This window comes from Micropterus salmoides, unplaced genomic scaffold (genome assembly GCF_014851395.1).
Source record: "Micropterus salmoides isolate LMB-PRFRI ecotype aquatic unplaced genomic scaffold, ASM1485139v1 Ms_hic_scaffold_5, whole genome shotgun sequence".
NCBI classification, from domain to species: Eukaryota; Metazoa; Chordata; class Actinopteri; order Centrarchiformes; family Centrarchidae; genus Micropterus; species Micropterus salmoides.
The window spans coordinates 25,429,534-25,446,880 of record NW_024044237.1 but is presented as its reverse complement, the minus strand read 5'-3'; the positions used below and the strand labels follow the sequence as shown (position 1 = coordinate 25,446,880).

The 17,347-nt window shown below is 42.6% G+C and overlaps 1 protein-coding gene and 1 long non-coding RNA gene across 2 annotated transcripts in view; both read right to left on the bottom strand.

Moving 5' to 3' along the window:
- The window catches only part of LOC119888424 (ecto-NOX disulfide-thiol exchanger 2-like), a 206,533-nt gene that overhangs the window by 55,969 nt on the left and 133,217 nt on the right, over positions 1 to 17,347 (bottom strand). The window contains exon 4 of the mRNA XM_038698979.1: positions 15,721 to 15,876. Coding sequence (XP_038554907.1) covers positions 15,721 to 15,876 — 156 coding nt within the window. The remainder of the gene's footprint in view (positions 1 to 15,720; positions 15,877 to 17,347) is intronic.
- On the bottom strand, positions 3,420 to 3,873 carry LOC119888377. Its single transcript, XR_005441884.1, has 2 exons — positions 3,829 to 3,873; positions 3,420 to 3,742 (listed from the first exon to the last, which is right to left on the bottom strand). It is a non-coding gene; the product is annotated as an uncharacterized LOC119888377 (long non-coding RNA).

Sequence of the window (17,347 nt, the reverse complement as noted above, 5' to 3'; positions counted from 1 at the left end):
AGCTAGCAAATTTTGTTAGCTTTTTTTTTTCAACAATGGATGGAGAAAATCTGATTTTATCTGAATATGTAAGGCACTGTCCGGGACCGCGATAATTATTTTAAAAAGTTAACTTTAACGAACGGAACCAGATTGGTCGACCCCTACACACTCACTCAATGGATGGACGAACTGACAGGATTACCCCCGGTTGAGTGGCCTGACATCTACACCTACCTGATAGAGAAACCGAGCGTGTATAGTAAAGACAAACTGAGGGCGTATAAATCCTTAGATGCCTATAACTACGTACTGAATGGTCACATAGAAGACTTAAAATACAAAGATTTAACAGATGAGTTTTGTGTCGTATGATCCGAAGTTCTGCCTAGCCAGCGCGAAGGCCAGAAGACGACCATGTACCAGGCTTGGGTCATTGTAAACAGAAGAAACAACTACATCTTGACGGCGAACTGCACTTGCATGGCTGGGTGAGTAACTTAGCTAATATAAGATTAGAAAGATCACATTTGATATTGAATTTAAATGGAAAAAAAAGTTTGTTGTTAATAGTTATGTTCCATCATTATGTTGTGTTTAGCTATGTTGGTGTGTTAGTGATGTTGTTGTCTTAGCTATGCTATGAGATGAGCAACAAGTTATCACTCAGTTTAATTTTCCATCTGACATAACAGTCTAGGGTCTTGCTGCAGCCATGCAGCCGCAGTGCTATTTAAGGTGGAGCTGTATGTTAGGATGGGGAGGACCGAGCAGCCAGCAGGCACATCAGGAGAATGTCTCTGGAAACAGACGAAGAGAGAGGTCAAACCAGCCAGAATTAGGGAGATCAACTTCCAGAGGCCTAAAAGACAGTTGACCGCAGCAGTTCCAGCCAAAGTCAGGAGGTTCAATAGCAGTGCTAGAGGCATGTACCAGAATAGATGAGGGTTTATTGAGTTAAGAGTTAAGAATTAAGCAGCAATTACTACCTGACCAGGTCAGAGCTATTCTGCTAGGTGAAGATTCATTCTCAAATGTCCAGTCAAACTTTGAAGTGCTTAGTTGAATCTCAACACATTTTACATACCAGATATGAGACAACCAAAAAAAGCAATACAATATATTATAACACAATCATATAATATGCATACATACACACATTAAAGTGCGTTAAATATTGTTGTCCTATGTCATCTTCTAGAACTCACAGATGAAGACATCCAGGAACTGTATTCGATTGCCCCTGACGCTACTGTTCTTACCAGCATAGAAAACAGTGACACTGACACAGCTTCTGAGTCTGAGCTAGAGCATCCTCGAGAGTTGCCAGAGCCGCTCACAGCCTTGTACGACCCCACGCTCAGACAGCACACACATGGGGACATCAGAGATAAATGTGAGGAAGCCTATCTCAACATGAGAAGGAACATCCACCCAGATCAGTGTGAGAGACTTGAGACTATCACAAAACTGCAGGCAAAGTCCCAAGACTGGCACACTCATAGGGCAGGCAGGATTACCAGCACAACATTTTATACTGTATGTAAAGGTGACCATCTGCACAAAACCACCCTGGACAAAATCATGCGCTACAATGACACCAACATACAGGTTCCAGCAGCTGTATGGGGAAGAGACAAAGAGGAAATTGCTAGGGAGTGTTACACCATAAGAGCTCAACAAAACCCATCAAAATGTAACGGTTAGTCCATGTGGTTTTGTGATTCGACCTGATGAACCGCACCTAGGCGCATCTCCAGATGGGAAAGTTGTGTGTTCCTGCTGTGGGGAAGGGGTCTTGGAAATCAAATGCCCATATAAATACAGGGAAGGCCTACAGGGCGTGACAGTCACTAAGGATTTCTGCCTTGACCAAACATTCCAACTAAAGAAGACACACCAGTACTACCACCAGGTTCAACTGCACATGTTTGCCTGCAATGTCCAGTACTGTGATTTTGTGGTGTGGACAACTCAGGAGCTGGTTGTAAATCGCATCCCAAGAGATGAAGAGCTCTTGCAGAAGGATTTACCTAAAGCGAAGCAATGTTTTGTATCTTTCATTCTGCCAGAACTTCTAACCCGCAGCCAAGATCCTTCCCTTCAACCACCAGTGTTTTGTAACACCTGTGAAAAGCCAGAGTTTGGTAAAATGATTGAGTGTAGCATGTGCAAAAACTTCTTTCATTATAGTTGTGCACAAGTTAAGAGGAGGCTACAGAACTGGCACTGCAGTTGCTGTAGATAAATACACCTGACTCACCTGTGTCTATCTTCACGGTTAGCCATGAAGAGATATATGCTTCTATTTCAGCAGGGAATAAGTACTATTTTACAGCTACATGTTAGTGAACTGGGCTAAAATACAAAAACAGTTAAACCTTCAATGTGGTGGATAAGGTATTGGGTATGGAAATGTATGTATGTAATGGCATAAGAGATATTTTAAAGTATGATTCCTGTAAATTAAGAATGAGATAACAGTACAATGTAGTATTAAGATGTAAATATTTTTTAGAAATAAATTCTGAACACTGCAAATTAATTATAAAACTTCTGTATTTAATTATTCTTTCTTACCAGGTTCTTAAAAATTCCATTCACAATTAACAACAATGTATATACAATCACAGATGATTCACAATTAATCAACAGTTTAGAAAAAAAACAATTCTCAATTGAATTAGAGTGAAAAGCATACAAATCATCAATACATTGTTGTACACACAACACTGATATTTCATACACGACATACTCTCTCTTTTCTGGGTACCACAGATTTACACAAATTGGTAAGAGCACCACACACAATCACCATGTCATCCAAAAGGCTAACTTGGGAAATAGGAATAACAGAATGCAACATTTTGAAACTCTTCCATCTGCTTATAACTCTCTCTACATGTATTCTCACACGTGACAGTTGTCTGGATGAATCTACTTCACAAGCAGGTAACTGACTCTTTCCTTTGGTAAAATTTGGTATACGCAAAGTGGCACCATAAGCAGCAAGTTCATCCCTGATCAAAACCCCCCTGTGTTATCTGCTTATCTGACACTCTCCCACCCCAGCCCGTGGACAGAAATGAAACTGCCCCAGCAGGTGTTACTCCCACCAGGTACAGTGTTGTGATGCTTGTAATTGGACCAGGTTTGAGCTCTGGCAGTCAAGTTAGTAGGTCTCTCTATGAATATCTCTGTACAGTCAATTACACACCTGCATCTCTTGAAATGTCGTCTGAAACTTTTGGGCGTATTTTTAAGGACAGCACCTTTACTTGGCCATTTAATAATGGATTTCAAGATTTTTGCCATTACAGGCAACCAGGACCTTAGAATGTTTGACACTGTGCTTTCAGAAACTTTGAACGTACAGTATATGCAATATCTCTGTTACTGAGCCCCAATCTCAGTTTCATAAGAACGACTAATAAATGATCTTCTAGCATGAGACTTTCAGTTCGCTTCTGCACACTGTCTTTAATTTTTGACATTAACCAACTGAAGATGACTGAAGTTAACCCAGTGAGAAACAGAAAGTGTGCAGCATTGTTTTTGATCGTGGAGAATGAGAAGCGTGATTTCTGAAGCTCCTCTTTCAGTCTTTCATTCTCCTCTTTAAGTTGGTAAAAGTCTTTTCTTAAGTTGACATATTCAGTGTTGAGTTGATCATACTTCTCACTGAGACTGTTGTATGCTGCTTCAGGGACCATAGCCTCAGCTTCTTCCACTGCTTCCTCTGGTGTCACTGGATCATCATTAGCTGGAAGACAAATGACAAAGCAGTTTGATAAATGTATGTATGACAAAAACATTGTACTGTGCATAAAACATTTTGAATGTTCTTACCATGGCAAGAAGCCTGTTGCTCCACTGTTGAACATTCCCTTTTCCAGCCTTAGAAAAGCAGAACAAAACAGAGAAGACAGAGATTTTAGTGAGGAAGACTGCACACACACGAGTTACAGCCTATGGTAACACTCACCTAGCCACATTAAGAAAACTCAATTTCACCTACCACAGGCCTGTCATTCTGCCGTTTATAGGAAAACACAGATGGGACGAAGTTAGGGCTGTCTTCATCCATAGAAGCCTGTCCTACAAAATAAGAAGAAGTAATTAAAGCTAGTGTCAGCCTTCCTTACTATGTAGTTAGCTAGCTAAGGTTATCCTTTTCGTTGGCTACTAACTGTGGCGAAAGTTAGCAAATCCAACTACTTGAACATAATACCTGTACATAACACGGGCCTTCTCACTGTACTTTCTACAATTGCAAACCTGCAACGGTTGAAACGGAGACGACACCAACAGTGTACGTTTATGTTAACGTTATCTAACGTTAACAGTTAGCTAACTGCTAATTAGTTGTACTTCGAACAAAGTTTGCTAACTATGACCTCAAAAAGTCAGCATCACGACAGAAATAACTATACTTGTTAACGTTACCCAATTTCTATTTAAGTGGGCATTTAGCATTATCAGAAATATGTAGATAACGTTACTTTACCAACGAAAGACAATAGTTTATTTACCTTAACTTACCTGATATGAAGTGCGCTGCATACGCGAGCATTTTTGATGATTGTTTCTGTCCAGTCTGCTCGTTTTATTGCGTTTAACCACAGCTGTCTTCGTTTTTTTTGTCTGGCAGTGGCAGCAGGTATGCAATAAAATTTCAAATTGCCTGTACTCCGTCGGTTCTGGCAACCAACAACACAACAAGATGACATTTTAAGCTCCTTGTGTAGCCGACCCTGTGCTGGTTTGTATTGGCCGCCTCCGGTTGTCCGTTTGTTTTGCCTCCAGCTAAGGCTGTGACGTAGCTCTGACGTCGGCTAAAAAAGGGTCTATTGAGCACATCTGGGACATCATGTCTCGCTCCATCCACCAACGCCACGTTGCACCACAGACTGTCCAGGAGGATGCTTTAGTCCAGGTCTGGGAGGAGATCCCTCAGGAGACCATCCGCCACCTCATCAGGAGCATGCCCAGGCGTTGTAGGGAGGTCATACAGGCACGTGGAGGCCACACACACTACTGACCCTCATTTTGACTTGTTTTAAGGACATTACATCAAAGTTGTATCGGCCTGTAGTGTTTTCCACTTGGATTTTGAGTGTAACTCCAAATCCAGACCTCCATGGGTTGATCAATTTGATTTCCATTGATAATTTTTGTGTGATTTTGTTGTCTGCACATTCAACTATGTAAAGAAAGGAGTATTTAATGAGATTATTTCAGTGTTCCCTTTATTTTTTTGAGCAGTGTATTTTGAAGAATGATGCATGTCAGCTTCTACTGTGACCCTCTGCACTGTGCCTATGGTGGAGCTTTATCATGCTATGACCCCCTTAGAAGGCTTCAATTATAGCGGAAACCCAACCGGAGAGCCAAAAAATCTCCTTTATGGCTCTGTTCAGTTCTGGGTGACTGTTTTCCCATCTGTTCAAATAAATTGCTGCGTTAAATCCCTACCCTGAAATGCTGTTATTTAGATGGCATTTTGCCTTTTTCCTCTTAAAAAAATGTCTGCAACTGAGGAATGTCTTCTTATTGGTTTCAAAGAACAGTTTTGACACTCTCTTGGTCTATTGTAGAAGGCAACAGCGGCATCTTTCAAAGGTGGGGGAAAAATGTGCTGCTTCTTTCATGTTGGGAGTAAATTGGCTTCCTCTGAAGACTAACTTTTCGGCCCATTCTCGACTATGGTGCACTTCTTGCCTCAAAGGTGGCATAAATGGAAGGAAATGAATAGAAGGAGACAGATGGTATGAGAGAAGAGGTGAGCGAAAATGAAACTGTGACAGGAAAAATCACAAAGACGTGTGAAGACACTGTTGTGGAGTAGCTGGTGGAAAGGGTTAAAGTAAGAGATTTTGTCAAAGCAGCTTAATGAGTGCCCCACATTATATCTTAACACACCATTGGGTGGATGCTTTTATCCAAAGTGCTTTACAAGTAGCATGAGTGCTTAAAATTTGTGTGAGTGGCCCACAGGAGATGGAGTCCTTAACCTTAGCAGTGTACGTGCCATCTGTACCTACATGAGCTGCATCTGAATCCCTGCTTAGGATTGGATTTTTTTGTATCTCTCTCTTGCTTCTTGGCTGTTTATTTTACATGTTTTGTCACATACACAGTAAAAACATTTAGAAGGGGAAGTAAAAGTTTGAAATGAAGGATAACTATCTTTTAGTCATAGGGCTCTTAAGGACATACAAGCAGGAACCTCTGGATTTGAAAAGTGAAGCCAATGCAAGTTTCAATGCCTTAAACCTGCATTTGTAATAGCCAGCAGTGGGCAACTCCATCCCTCATCCATCCAAAGTCAACCGCTTATCCTGCGTACAGGGTCGCGGGGGCTGGAGCCAATCCCATCTGTAATCGGGCAAAAGGCAGGGTACACCCTGGAAAAGGTCGCCAATCCATCGCAGGACCACACATACAACCAGTCACGCTCACACTCACGCCTAAGGACAATATAGGGTCACCCAATCGACGTAGTCCGCATGTCTTTGGACGGTGGGAGGAAGCCGGAGCACCCGGAGAGAACCCACGCAGACACGGGAAGAACATGCAAAAGAAGTCAGATTGTATAGAAGTGTTGGGCAGTAACGTGTTACTCAGTTACTGTAATATTATTACTTTTCCCAGTAACTAGTAGTGTAACTAATTACTTTTCTAAAACAGTAATATTATTACAGTTACTGAACGCACCATGGTGAATGCACGACTGCACTGCAGGTCAGCGGCACCGGAGCTTATGTTGTTCAAGTCAGCTGTTAGCCAAAAACTAAAGGAAGAATTGAGAAAGAGGGAGAGACGCATTCTTTCCACAGCTGTAAGTAACTACTGCCGTTATTGTTTCACAGTCTAAGATGCAAAGAACAATGTCATCTATTGTAAACTCTGTGCGACCAGTAGAAAGCTTTCAACCATAAACATTTCTACATCTGATTTATTGAAGCATCTGCTGAAGCAGCACAGTAACGTGAATCTTACAGAAAGAAAACTCCAGCAGCTGCTGTCACTGATGCTTGGACTCATCCGGAGAGAGTGGCATTAGCGTAACGTTTTCAAACTACTCAATACTGTTCTTATGATTAGGCTACATGTGCAGAAAAAAGTTGGGATTTACTTGCTTTATTTTTTTATTTCAGCCAGTGGCGTTAAGAAATGTTGCTGTTATGAATATGATATTAGTTAATAAAGTTGAGAGAGACTGCTTTGTTTGGGGGTGAAGGGGGGTGGTAGTGAAGTGTTTCCCATTTATGACTTACTGCCACATATTGGTTTTCTATTTTTTACTAGGTGTATTTAAAATCTTATTTGATTGAGGAGCTGCATTATGGAGCATATATTCATGCAGCATCTCCCCCCCCCGGAAGTAATATAGTAACGTAACGAGTAATGTAACTCGTAACTAGTTACTTTTATCACACAATAATAAGTAAAGTAATATTATTACTTTTTAAAGGAGTAATAACTAACTAGTAATATATTAACATTTCTGACTAAACTTGCCCAAAACTGTATAGAAGTGACTTAGAAAAGGACCCTACTTCTCACTTGATTTATTACCTCAGTACACACTTTCCTAATGAGTTTATGGCCTCAATAGCTACTTTCAAATCTTCTTTAGTAATAATGTTCATTTAGTAAATTATAGTCCCATTTAGACTAAAATAGACAATAAAGCAGGGTATGCCTTAGGGCGTGGCTACCTTATATATCCACTGCACCGTGTATATTTAACTAGCCATGCAATTGTTTTTTCAGTGCTGTCTGAACTTTGACCCTTTCACACTGTGTTTTCACTTCTTGAAAGTTAAGTAACATTTTGGTCAACTAAAAATGTCTTTAGCATTCGCTTGAACTAAAAGACACTCTAAGTAGTTGACTGTTCATTTTTACCAGTAAGTACATTCTGTTTTAAGCCTGTTTTTCATTTCCAAAATTAGCATCCCAGGTAATTCACCTTACTTGAGGTACGATTTGAGGGGGGATGTTTGTTTTTTTTAAATAAATACAGAGCGTTACATCACGATGCAGAGCTGCAGTCAAAACGCAGAAAAGACAGATGCATGCTGTATTTAAGAGACTGATTTAAAAGCTGTCACTTTCAAGAGTGTCATTTAGTGAAACCTCGTAGCTGTGTGTTCAAGCATGTTGACTGGTGTAACAGGGACACTGGGCTGCTTGTCATCATAGAAACATCAGATTGTGAAGTTTATTGCAGCTTCAGTTATATCGGCTGCCTTCACTTCGACACACAGCTCTGCTGTTCACCGGAGCTAATGTCTCGTGAGTGTTATAGGCTATTTGCGACTTGTTCAATTCAATTAAATTTTATTTATATAGCGCCAAATCATAACAACAGTTATCTCACAGCGCTTTTCATAAAAGAGCAGGTCTAGACCGTACTCTATGATGTTATTTACAGAAGCCCAACAATTCCCACCAAGAGCAAGCACTAGGCGACAGAGGCAAGGAAAAACTTCCTTTTAAGAGGCAGAAACCTCGATCAGAACCATGGCTCAGGGTGGGCGGCCATCTGCCTCGACCGGTTGGGGGTGAAGGAGATAAAGAGAGAGAGAGAGGGCGAGAGAGAGGGCAAGAGAGAGAGAGAGAGAGAGAGGGCAAGAGAGGAACAGAGAGAAAGAGGGCAGGAGAGGAACCGAGAGAAAAAGAGAGGGATGGAAGGAGAGAGAGGGGAGGGAGGCAGCATACACAATATACACACAGAGGTACAGACAGTAAAAAGGTGATGTTGCTATAGACTAAATGACTAAATGAAAAATGGTATAGATATGTATAGTAGTGTTAATGATAACAATCGTAATGTTAATGATTATAATAACAATAATAACAATAGGTCTAGTAACAATAGTTGTAGCAGAGGGTGTCGAGCAGGATCCAGATCCAGACTCCACAGCTCCAGAGCCAGAAACACCTGCAGGAAGTGATAGGAGGAGAGAGGAGAGAGACGAGAAAGCACAAGACTACCAGAAAGGGGAGAAGTTGTGTTAGTAACATGCAATAATGGGATGAGGTTGCATACAGAGGGAGAGAAAGTAGAGGAGAGAGGAGCTCAGTGCATCATAGGAAATCCCCCGGCAGTCTAGGCCTATAGCAGCATAACTAAGGGATGGTTCAGGACTCACCTGAGCCAGCCCTAACTATAAGCTTTATCGAGGACTTGTAACCAATCAGAAAGTGCCATGGGCGGGACATAAGGCAAGACTCCAGCCTGGTGATTACCTACTGACAGAGAGAGGCAGCTGGATCAAAGCCAAAGTAGCACATTTTAAAAGTTATTTAACCCTAACAAAACTACAGATTGATCCAATCTGTGAGTTTTGTCATCAGGTGCATCACTATTGAGGTAGCATTGCTCACTCTGAAGGGGGGATAATGACGGCCAAAATGCCACACTCAAGTTATCAAAACGGTAGTCCACAAACCACTGGGTGATGTCATGGGGGCTATGGGGGCTATGTCCACTTCTTTTATACAGTCTATGCATTCATGGCTAACTTCAAATCTGTGCCTGCATGAAGACAAAAAGCTGAGAAAATACGAATGTGCTCCCACTGGGAAAGAACCTAGGTCATAGAATGAGCTGTTTATGACAGGTTCTTGTGTTGTAACATTGAGCATTTAATAACCCGACTCCTCATTCAGCCTCAGGGTTAGAATAAACTCTGTATAAGGTACACGGTGTTCATCCGTGTGCTGGTCTCTGATTGCTAGCTTGTGTTAAGGTTTAAAGAAGTGGGGGGAAGATTTATTTATTAATTTATAGTGTGTGATAAATCTTTCTGTCTGCATTTAACCATGACAGTGATGTTTTACACTAAGGGTGAGTACTGAACTCAAACACACTTGGTATCAAAGGGAGACACCCACACTGGTTGTAATGAGGAGCTCCGACTACTAGTCTAGGTTGAAATTGATGTGATATCCATTTGACATGTTCTTCTGACAGCAAGGAGAAAGTTCCTCCCAGGAGGAGTGAACACTAGCATCACTTTTAATTATTTACAGAAAGTTAAGTGTTGCTCCCCATGCTCCCTAGGAAATGTTTCATTTTCATATTATTTTTGCTGTTAATTCCATAATATTAATATATCTTGATAAATTTAATGAAAATTAATTGAGAAAGTGTTTGTTTTAATTGTGTTTATTTGCACAGGTTGAAATCAAACAAATGACATACAAATATAAATGAAAATGGGGCTCACTTATGATACACTCAGACAGTTTAAAGAGGTCCTTTTATGCTCATTTTATATACCAGAATAGGTTTACATGGTTACATTTTCAAAAATCCGTTTTAGCTACAGAGTGAAGAATATCACTTCTATTCGATCTTTGTTGCGACTTGCACATGCGCAGTACCTAGCTAAGGACTACTAACCATAAACAGAGCAGGGTGGGTCCTGAAAAGTAAGGTAGTGTGTTCCAAAACAAAGCCGCTTCAGCCAGTAACCAGGGCTTCGGTTCAGCTGTACATGTTCCCGAACCAGTTTCGCAACCTAGACTGGAGCAAGAGTTTCAAAAATATATCTTCCATACGTAATGTTTTAACCGTGTACTGGTATCTAAGATTTGGTAGGGAGGGTGGAGGTAAAGGGAGGCAGCGGACGGACGTCTTTTCACTGTGTGTGCTGCAGCTCAGTGTGTTTCTCTACCAGTGTTTTTGAGCATGATGACACATGTTACATAGTGACACAGATAGGTTAGGGAAGTAAAGGCTGGACTACAATACAGCTGATTTCAGGCAGTTCAAGAGCAGTGTTTTCTGTGGGAAATGGTAACTCCTTTGGGGTGGACTTTGGACTTTTTCACTTTGCAAACCTATTACATGCACAAAAAATATAACACAATAAAGGAAAGGGAAAAGCCCCAAAAGCATTATATGACCACTTGAAATATACACTGCTCAAAAAAAATAAAGGGAACACTTAAACAACACAATGTAACTCCAAGTCAATCACACTCCTGTGAAATCAAACTGTCCACTTAGGAAGCAACACTGATTGACAATCAATTTCACATGCTGTTGTGCAAATGGAATAGACAACAGGTGGAAATTATAGGCAATTAGTAAGACACCCCCAATAAAGGAGTGGTTCTGCAGTTGGTGACCACAGACCACTTCTCAGTTCCTATGCTTCCTGGCTGAGGTTTTGGTCACTTTTGAATGCTGGTGGTGCTCTCACTCTAGTGGTAGCATGAGACGGAGTCTACAACCCACACAAGTGGCTCAGGTAGTGCAGCTCATCCAGGATGGCACATCAATGCGAGCTGTGGCAAGAAGGTTTGCTGTGTCTGTCAGCGTAGTGTCCAGAGCATGGAGGCGCTACCAGGAGACAGGCCAGTACATCAGGATACATGGAGGAGGCCGTAAGGTAGGCAACAACCCAGCAGCAGGCCCGCTACCTCCGCCTTTGTGCAAGGAGGAGCAGGAGGAGCACTGCCAGAGCCCTGCAAAATGACCTCCAGCAGGCCACAAATGTGCATGTGTCTGCTCAAACGGTCAGAAACAGACTCTATGAGGGTGGTATGAGGGCCCGACGTCCACAGGTGGGGGTTGTGCTTACACCACAACACCGTGCAGCACGTTTGGCAATTGCCAGAGAACACCAAGATTGGCAAATTCGCCAATGGCGCCCTGTGCTCTTCACAGATGAAAGCAGGTTCACACTGAGCACATGTGACAGACGTGACAGAGTCTGGAGACGCCATGGAGAACGTTCTGCTGCCTGCAACATCCTCCAGCATGACGAGTTTGGCGGTGGGTCAGTAATGGTGTGGGGTGGCATTTCTTTGGGGGGCCGCACAGCCCTCCATGTGCTCGTCAGAGGTAGCCTGACTGCCATTAGGTACCGAGATGAGATCCTCAGACCCCTTGTGAGACCATATGCTGGTGCGGTTGGCCCTGGGTTCCTCCTAATGCAAGACAATGCTAGACCTCATGTGGCGGGAGTGAGTCAGCAGTTCCTGCAAGAGGAAGGCATTGATGCTATGGACTGGCCCAGACCTGAATCCAATTGAGCACATCTGGGACATCATGTCTCGCTCAATCCACCAACGCCACGTTGCACCACAGACTGTCCAGGAGTTGGCGGATGCTTTAGTCCAGGTCTGGGAGGAGATCCCTCAGGAGACCATCCGCCACCTCATCAGGAGCATGCCCAGGCGTTGTAGGGAGGTCATACAGGCACGTGGAGGCCACACACACTACTGAGCCTCATTTTGACTTGTTTTAAGGACATTACATCACAGTTGGATCAGCCTGTAGTGTGGTTTTCCGCTTGGATTTTGAGTGTGACTCCAAATCCAGACCTCCATGGGTTGATAAATTTGATCTCCATTGATAATTTTTGTGTGATTTTGTTGTCAGCACATTCAACTATGTAAAGAAAGGAGTATTTAATGAGATTATTTCATTCATTCAGATCTAGGATTTGTTATTTTAGTGTTCCCTTTATTTTTTTGAGCAGTGTATTTAATGAGAAACAAAATTATAAAGAAGAGATGCTCTGTAGGACTTTATGCAGGATGTAATTTCAACCAAATGAGAAAGAGAGTTTAGTTATGACCTGTATATCTCAGAGATGGGAGTAAGTCACACATGTCCAAGTCACAAGCAAGTCTCAAATCTTAACCTTCAAGTCTCAAGCAAGTCCCAAGTTATTGTGATGAAAGTCAAGCAAGTCACAAGTCAAGTCATATGAAATTCTTAGGAATTCAGTTTATGTTTAAGAGAAGTGGTAATTCAACTGTATGATCATTTTGGAAGATGTAGTGAGTGTTCTAACTATATTGAACTATACACAAAGGTGTTTCTATTATTTAGCCTTCTATTGGCTTCACTGATGATTGAAATGGGGTAGAAAAATAAAGTAATAGAAACATGTGTCAGTAACGGTAAGCTCTTACCATTCCAGAAAATTTGTTTTAAACGCCTATTCAAGGCACATCCAAAATTAATTGAATGCAGTTCTTGAACCATTTAGAGTAATTGCATGGTTTGGGGCTTCTCTGAAAGATAACACTCTGAAGTGTCTAACCCATAAGTCAGAATCACTGTAAGTGCTACTGGAATTGATTAATATATGTTTAAACACACATTTCCCCTTGAAAAAGTTTGCTAACAAATGCATTGAGACAAATACAGCAGTCCAATTTTATACCAATACCATGAGAAAGATTTTTCTGAAGCTTAGTTTTAGCGTATATTTTTCAAAAACAGCACTGCCCCTTTGTGACAAGGGGCTACTACTGCACCACGCCTATATTGACGCAGATATGGTTTTTTTGCTGGTAGATCATGAACTTCCTACTTAAAGCTTTTCAGAATTTTACTGGCAACAATTGGTTGCAATTGGCTCGGCCTTGTTATGGGATTGCGTGGTGTGTGGACAGAGAGGACCCAAATGCAGCACTCTGAGGGAAGGAGGTTTATTGAGGGAAAAAGGGAGAGAGGGACTGGAGTGGAGGGAGAGGAGGACGTCGGGGAAGCACAGGCACGGGGAACCAAGGAGACATGGGGCCAGGGAGCCGGGGGACACAGGGGCCGAGGAAGCGAGGAGAGGCAGGGGAACCGGGAGGACGCCGTGAGGGAAGTCTGAGGAGGAGTGGGCCAGTGGATGAGCCCAGCCGAACGGAGGACGAGGGTGAGTGTACCGGGTATGGAGCAACGACGATCAAGCGAGGATGGTGTGGAGAACCGGGGTTGAAATACAGGCAGTCATGAGGTGATTACTGGCAGGTGTGGCAGGCTGACGAGGTGGCTGGTGAGATGCAGGTGCAGGTAGTTGGCTAGGCTCAGGAGCAGAGGGAGAGAGAGAGCACACAGGGGAGAAAACACAGGGAGGCAGGCAGGGAACAGGAAACCAAGGAAAAAAGCAGAAAAACTGATAAAAAGGAGAAAAAACCAGGACACTCACCATCAGCCGGGCTGCCACCACAACAGGCCTACCCACGAAATAAAAGGGGCTGGCCCTTCCTTGCAGTGCGGGCTCTCGTTGGCTATTGTAGGCTGTGAAGGGGGCATGTGACCTCCTGTTGGGTCGAATTAGCTGTCAGTTAAAAGGTCAGAGTTCAGCAGCTAATTTGTCTTGGGCGGCACGGTGGTCCAGTGGATAGCACGTGGCCTCACAGCAAGAAGGTTGTGGGTTCATACCCTGTTTGCATGTTCTCCCCCGTGTCTGCGTCCAAAGACATGCGGCCTAGGTTGATTGGTGACCCTAAATTGTCGTTAGGTGTGAGTGTGACTGGTTGTTTGTCTATGTGTGGCCCTGTGATGGATTGGTGACCTGTCCAGGGTGTACCCCGCCTTTTGCCCAATGTCAGCTGGGATTGGCTCCAGCCCCCGTGACCCTGTTCGCAGGATAAGCGGTTGTCGATGGATGGATGGATGGATGGATGGATGGAAGTGTCAAGTCTTCAAATTTGCGATACAACACATCCCATATTGTCATTAAGCAGTCCTGATAATGCCTTTGCAACATTATCCACAATGGCCCCATAAAACCACAGATATTAAAGGCAGAATGACTGTGGTATAATGGTATAGAGAAATCATCTCAGTAAATATTATCATATCACCTAATCCTATTTAGATGCTTTGTAAGGTCTAATGTATTCAAATATGAAATAATACATTTACACCACATCTTGGCATAAATTGCAGTGGCATTTTATGGATGCTATAAGGGGGACTGGACTTGTGGTCAAAGAGGCAATAGCCCCTTTGTATGTAAGAAAATTGTCCTTCTTTCAGAACAAAATGGAAAGATTAACCCAACTACCATGAATCACCAATAGTGGCACACAGAGGACAGTATTGTAGCTGTTAAGTAATAATGACAATTAAGCTCGTGAAGACTTTTCGTCCCTTCATCCTTGATTTCATACCCCATTTTGTGAAGGTTTAACGATATGATTACCAGATGATTGATGCACAAACACTTCCTAATAATAAATCTCCTTATATGCATGTGTGTCCAGGCATGTGAGTGTATGTTCGAACATGTACATATGTAACAGGCAGAGCCTGACACAGACCTCTTGAACTGGAACTAGTAGCTGGAAGATGCAGAGGTCATCTGGTAATTAAATGGTTATGACCCCTTAAACACAAGGTGGGAGGATAGGATATGCAGTACATGATAGAAAAAGAAGAGAGAGAGAGAGGGACAACTATAAATGCTTATAGTTCAGTAGATAGAGCAGGTAAAGAGAGATTAAGAAAAGATACAGCGATTAGGGTGAGTCAAGCTCAGAGGAGGACAGGGTCCGTCACCTCTTTGGCCTGGCATATTGAAGACAGCAGCACTGTGTTACGTGTTCACTCCTCCAATTATACATTCAGTCATCACATAAGTGCACGCCCGCATGCATTCATACACCTCCTTCAATTCTTCCCCTCCCTTCCTTCCTTCCTTCCTGATGAAACATAAATGTAAATCAGCTTTGCTCTGGTGTTAAGAGGTATTAAAGATGACATTAAGGAAGAATACTCACTTCATCTTTGTTGTTACACAATATCTGGCCGAGTGGTGCATTGGTGTCAGACCCCATGTGTGAGGACAGAGATAAGTCATAGATATTGCACACTCCTGCATCGATAAATAAAACATGCACCCAGCTGGCTGGTGATTGGTCGGCTTGCAGCATTTCTGTGATGCTTATATCTGTTACAACAGCAGTGCTTACTAATACACTTACTGGGGTTTGGAGGAAACAGCGTGCAGCTCTTGCAGTGGATGATCTCCTTGACAACTGGTACATCCTGGGAGAGGGGCGGGGGCGCCAGGCCCAGGCTGGGCATCAAGGGATTTATGGGGGCAATGCCAGTCATCAGCCCGAGACTGGGGTCAAAATCTGAAGTCAGGAGAGAAACATGGATGAGAATACATAGCAAGTAACACAGCCGCTAGATGGGGAAGCAATGACACAGTGCACACACATTAGGGATTAGCTTCGGTTTCCTAAATGCTATTCAGTCACCGCTAACCTTTACTGTGGCATCATTTGAGCACATGTTGGCTGTTTCATGTTCCACTTTACATAGTGTACTTCCTCCATGAACACAGAGCAACACTTCTGTCAACAGTGGTGACACATAAGCAGTTTATAAATAACTGAATATGTCAGCCACTCATGAATAAATCATCTAATGAAAAACATGAATATTTAAACTATTTTTACTTAGTCTCTTGTCTTTTTTGCATTCTCTCTCACTCTCCTGGTTACTTTCTTTCTTTCTTGAAATCTCTCACTTTCTCTCGCACACACACTCGTAAACCACACACACATGCTCTGGCTTGATCTCCATCTCCCCCTCTCCTCCTCTTTACTCTTTGAATGATGACCTGTAAGATTACAAAGAAATTTCAGAAAACACAGACGCTTTATTCACAGGTACCGATTTAGACTGCACCAGGGCACACAGCAACACACACACACACACACACACACACTTGCAGCTTGTTTGAAATGGAAATGCATTGCCCTCTCCCCGTGAGTCTCCACTGCACCTGCAGCAGACAGCAGCAAAGAAAGGAGGCCATTGTGTGGATGTATGTGTATGCAATGTCGTGCACACCAAGTCTCCATCCCCATGTGTGACAAAAACTTGACTGAGACAAAACTGAAATGAAAGCACAACAAAACACTGATGCAATGTTCGCTCAAGAGGACTGACATGGAGTTTTATTTTTCTTTCTGGATGAGTCAACAGAGAAAAAGAAATCTGGTTTGATGAGGTATAATGCAGTAGAGTAATGGGAGGGATGAAAAGTTATCAGTGACACGATGCTGCTGAACTAAACACAATAACGATAAACAGCTGTGATATTGTGGTGGTTTGGTTCTCCTGTTGATGACCCCGACATCCATCTTTAGCCAGGTGGCAGAGGGAGAGGAGGCAGGTGATAATGAAAACACTGCTAGGTTGCCAGAACGATGAATGACTTCTTCTGGTGAGGTGGAGGAAAGGAAGATGGATAACACAGAGGGAGGGAAGTATGTGATGCAGGAGTGAAGCATAAAAAGAGTAACAGAGTCATAAAATCTGATCCAATTATTACTACAGCGCACCAGGATGTACTGTTTTCCATTAAAACCGTATCTCTGTATCTGTCTGGGGTGTTCACAGATGTCACTAATTGCATTCTTATCTGTATTTGTTGAGACAGAAAAACAATAGCTGGCTGCTGAATAGTAACATTGTTATGCAATGTATCCCTTTCACAGTATCCATGTTTTGTTTGATTTTGTATGGCAGCCGCCTCTCATCTTTTAGAATCAGTGTTTAATCAGCACAAGAATGTACCATTACCAAGTGGTTAGA